Raw genomic sequence first — 5,017 nt, forward strand, 5'->3', positions numbered from 1 at the left:
GCCTTCCTTCTTCTATGTAGCAGATGTGCAACTTGACCTTCCTGTGGGTCCTGAAATAGAACATGAGTTAACCCAAAAGTTGTTACCTGTATTTTGGATATGTTCTACTAGCCAGACTGTATTGTTGGATGTCAGTGGGAGAGTATGCATCTTGGCTTGCCAAGATTTGAAGTAGCAGTGTGGGGGGAATACCCAGAGCTGCACCTTCTTGTTTGGCAGAAATCGGGAGGGAAATATGAGAAGGATTGTGGGAGCAGGTGAGTGGGACAGGTTCAGTGATCTGGATATAAAGTGAACAAGTAAGAAAATTAAATTAAAAAAATATAAAGTACAGTTAAAAAGTTTCATATTCAAATGAGTTTGTGTCTATGTTCACAGCAGTTCTCTCATGTTGATGGCACATAATTTTCATAAGATATCTTGTGTGCTAATGAACATATATATGTATATATATACATATATATAATATTTTTGCTCTATCATAAAGAGCTTATTTACAGAAAATGTGATAATATGCTCAATGATAGCTTTTTGTAATTACAAATTGTAGTTTCCTATCACCAATGTATTCTTTTACTTTGTCCATATGATTATTATAAAACCTTCAATTTTACTATAGTCTGTAAGGAAAGTTCAAACTTTTACATCATGGGGGTTATTGTTATTTATAGAAGGCACTCTTGAAAACCACAAAATAAATATCTTATCACAGAATTACTATTGGCCAAGTTCATTCCTGATGGTCCATGTCCATGGGCTATTACAAGGAATGAAAATGGCACTCATGTAACATAGAATTATATTAAAACCCAATTCCTAACTTGGTAGTAATGTAGTTATTCTCTCCAGAGTTTCTATTATCCTGCTTCCCTAAGGAGAGAATAGGGATATATAAATTATGGAGTAAACCATAGTGTGAGTACTAAGAAAATGTGTTAATTTGGTTTTTACCTACTGATGTAATTTGATGCTCAGTCATCTATTTTGTCTTTTTGAAACTACTTATTGGTAACATAATCTATTTTAAGTATAACTTAAATGAAATACTTTATTGCTATTGATACATATTCTAATAAAATATAGTTTTATAAGTTGTATAATTTAAGCTATATATGTTCTATTTTTTTGCTAAATTGCATCTGTAATATTTCCCTATATGACAGAAACTTGAATATTCTAAAAAGTTGGTATTTTTCTGTATAAAATTTTAAAGATTGCCGTATGCAAAATTCTAAGTCAGAAATGGTAAGAAAATCTGAATTGTATGCAATTTTGCATAGAAACGTAATATTTTCCATATATATTGTTCTTTTATTAATTTCCATCTGTATGTTTACATATTTTTAGGTACATCAAGTAATAATAAAATACACTCGAGATATTGAATTGTATAAAGCTTCTCTAAATCTCTCTTGAGGAATCTATTGATCTTTCCATCAGATTCTAGAACTTGTTTCTGAGAAGTATGTAATTGATAAAAATTATTACTTTAATTGCATCAGAAATTGTTAATAATTATGTTAATACTAGAATGAAAAGGTTGATAAGTATATGCAGTCTTTACAGGTAAGCAAATGTCATGTTCTGTGTTTCAAGGATCACTAGTTTCATGGAATATACTCAAACAATAATGTATAAAACAAAGAAAATTATGTATCTGAACATCAGGATAGGTTTATTTAATCAGTATATTCTAAAATATATTTCTTTTAATTCTTGTTTGAAAGAGGCAAATTTGTGTAAGGAAAGAATAAGTAATTGTACAAGCAAATATTTATTGCTTGAAGATGTTGCTATTGCAATAAAAGTGCCATACTTTATTTGCACATCTTTCATTATTTGAAATTAATAGAGAGAATAAAATTTAAGAGCTCCACAGGATTTTGAAAATTGGAGACACTAATAATTGATACGATTTAGTTTTTGTTTCAGTCATTGTTATTCATCAAGAACATCCTTCATTAACTTTATAATGATATACATATGTTTGTGGTGATTGTAATAATTTTCATATTTCTAGATATGAAAAGACTAGCAATAGAAGTTTATTTATTCTGAAGTTATGTTCTAAATCTGTTGTTGCTTGAGGAATGAAGAGGAGCACATTGCAGTGCTTTCTCTTTTTCTTTTATTTTGAAACAGGGTTTTGCTTTGTAGTTCAGAGTTGCCTCAAATTTACATTTCCCTGGTCTTAGCCTCTTAAATATAGAGATTTATTATATGGGAGAATTGGGGATAAAACCATTATATATTATTTACATTTTATTTCTGTGCATACCTTACTGAAGAAAGTATTCATTGTTTCACCAGGAAATAAACAGGAGTCAGATTTTAGAATATATATTTTCTAGCAAGCTTGAACTACAAATTGTCTATTATGTGGTACTATAGAAATTTTTTTTCAAAATCACCAAACAAAATATTAATTTCTATAAGTTTGTCTAACTTCTTCTGAACAATTTAGTGAACTTCATTATTATGCATATGTTAATGACAATTCCATTGTTCATATTTTAAAGATATGGTATCAAAGTTATAGGACTGTTTCTACATTTAGTTCTTCCAAGTAAAATATATGTTGAAGAAGTCAATGGTCATTCATACACTCATGATTTCATTGTTGATATGATTTCCTATAATTTTGATAATTTTTAGTATTAAAGTCTTATACACTATTGAATATACTTGTATATATAATATGATTATATAGTAGAATATATGAAGTAAGCAGTTGTGTAATAAAGTAATTCTACCTTAATTTAGACTGAAGAAGTGTCTAGTGTCATACACATTAAAACAAGGCATAACAGAATGAGAAAAATGTTTAAGGTGATGTGAAAATCACATCAGTTTTTCATGAATTGCGAGGTTAACATTTACATAAGGATTCTATATGATTAACAAGTCATGAATTTCCAAGGTCTGTTTAGTTACTTAGTGAATTTCCTCCAGAGATGGAATGGGGATTTTGTATATTTAGAAATAGTATAAATACACAGAAGTTTTAGAAAGACTAAAAGGTAAATCCATATAATAGACATGAAGGTAATCAGAGAATTGTAAGGACAGAATTTACAAACCTGTAATCCATCAAATTGGAAAATCTAAATATAAGAATAATTTTTTTGATAGGCACCACCTACCTGATCTTTCAGGTATAGAGTTTAAATAGACTTGTAACTCCTAGTAAATTAGAAGCAATCATTAAAAGTCCCCCAGCAATAACAACAACAATGAAAATGCCCAGGGCCAGAAGATTTTAGTATAGAATTCTCCCAGACATTTAAAGAAGATTTAATGCCAATACCCTTGAAATTATTCTACAAAATAGAAACATGAGGAACATTGCCCAATTCATGCTATGAGGCTCCTCAAACCACAGGAAGATTCAACAAGGAATTACAAACCAATATTTCTTAACAATGTAGATAATATACTTGTAAATAGAATCTAAAACACATAAAAAAGTTCATGATCCACCACTATGTGATAATAATAATTAAGATAGGGTAACACATGTCACCTTCAACCATGTTCTGATATATTCTCAGTTTCTCACAAGCAGGATCCCTGCTTTATCATTCTAATCTGTATTCTGTGCTCTCATTTCCATTAGAAACATCCTGTGGATAAAGAAGATGGATGTGTACAATCTTACCACAGTGACTCAATTCATCCTCATAGGGCTCTCTGACCTCCCTGAAGTGCGCTACCCACTCTTTGTGGCCTTTTTCATCATCTATCAGATCACTTTACTGGGGAATGGGCTCATCCTCTTGGCCATTGTGACTGAGAAAAAGCTTCAAACTCCCATGTATTACCTGTTGGCAAATCTGTCCCTACTGGACATATTCTGCCCATCAGCTACTGTCCCCAAGATGCTTAAGAATCTCTTGACTGAGGATCACAGCATTTCCTTTGTTGGGTGTGCTTTACAGCTCTATTTCCTGGTGGCCCTAGCTGGGACTGAAGTCTTCTTGCTGGCTGTGATGGCTTATGACCGTTATGTGGCCATATGCTTTCCTCTGCGTTACTCCCTCATCATGACCAAGGTTCGCTGTGTGCAGCTGTTGTTTGGGACTTGGGCAGCTGGGTTTCTGAACTCTTTTGTCCACACAATGTCCACCTTTAGCCTGTCTTTCTGCAATTCTAATAGAGTTAACCAGTACTACTGTGATATTCCACCTGTGGTGGCCCTGTCATGCTCATCTACCTACATGGCAGAAATGCTTCTTTTAGTGATAGCAGGCATCTGTGGGGTTGGTGCTTTTCTGATCACTTTGATCTCCTACATATACATTGTCTCCACCATCCTAAAGATCCGGTCAGCAGAAGGAAAGCGCAAAGCTTTCTCCACATGTGCTTCCCATCTTCTTGTAGTATTCTTGTTCTATGGCACCACTATATTTACATATATTCGCCCAACTTCCAGTCAACACTATCCTGGCAGAGACAGACTCATCTCTATGTTGTATGGGGTCATTACTCCCATGTTAAACCCCATTATCTACAGTCTGAGAAACACAGAAGTCAAAGGAGCTCTAAGAAAAGTTTTATGTCTTAGGATATGTTCACAGAAAGAATGATGTAAAACTTCTCAAGCTACGATGTACTCCTTGTAGATCCTTTATATGTGGATCTTGTTTCTTGATTCATGCAGTTGTCTTGTGTATTCTGGTTAGTGAATTGAAGTTATTTGTGTTTAAATTTATTACTGAAATGTACGTTAATTGTTGTCATCCTGTTGTTGAATTTTTGTTGTTTTTTTGTGTTAGCAACTGTACTTTGTGTTTTAATCATTTTCATTCCACAATCTCTTGTCTACACTTATTTGTATTGTCAGCCAGTAATAGTGTTTCCCATGTTTTTGTTAGGTTTGCTCTGTTGGTTGTTTACAGTGTAGAACATTTTCCTTTATCCTTTATATATGACATTTTGTTTTTGTGGGTAAGTTATACTAGGTTGGTCATCACAGCCTTTAAGCACTTGGAAATGCATTGCTCATTATCTTCTGACT

At 32.6% G+C, this 5,017-nt stretch overlaps 1 protein-coding gene across 1 annotated transcript; it reads left to right on the forward strand.

Moving 5' to 3' along the window:
* Nucleotides 1-3,638: 3,638 nt before the first annotated feature.
* LOC110299502 (olfactory receptor 5V1-like) lies at nucleotides 3,639-4,586 on the forward strand. Its single transcript, XM_021169214.1, has one exon. It carries the CDS (start codon nucleotides 3,639-3,641, stop codon nucleotides 4,584-4,586), a length of 948 nt encoding a protein of 315 aa, XP_021024873.1.
* Nucleotides 4,587-5,017: the final 431 nt, after the last annotated feature.

The sequence above is a fragment of the Mus caroli genome, chromosome 7, assembly GCF_900094665.2.
Source record: "Mus caroli chromosome 7, CAROLI_EIJ_v1.1, whole genome shotgun sequence".
Lineage (NCBI taxonomy): Eukaryota > Metazoa > Chordata > Mammalia > Rodentia > Muridae > Mus > Mus caroli.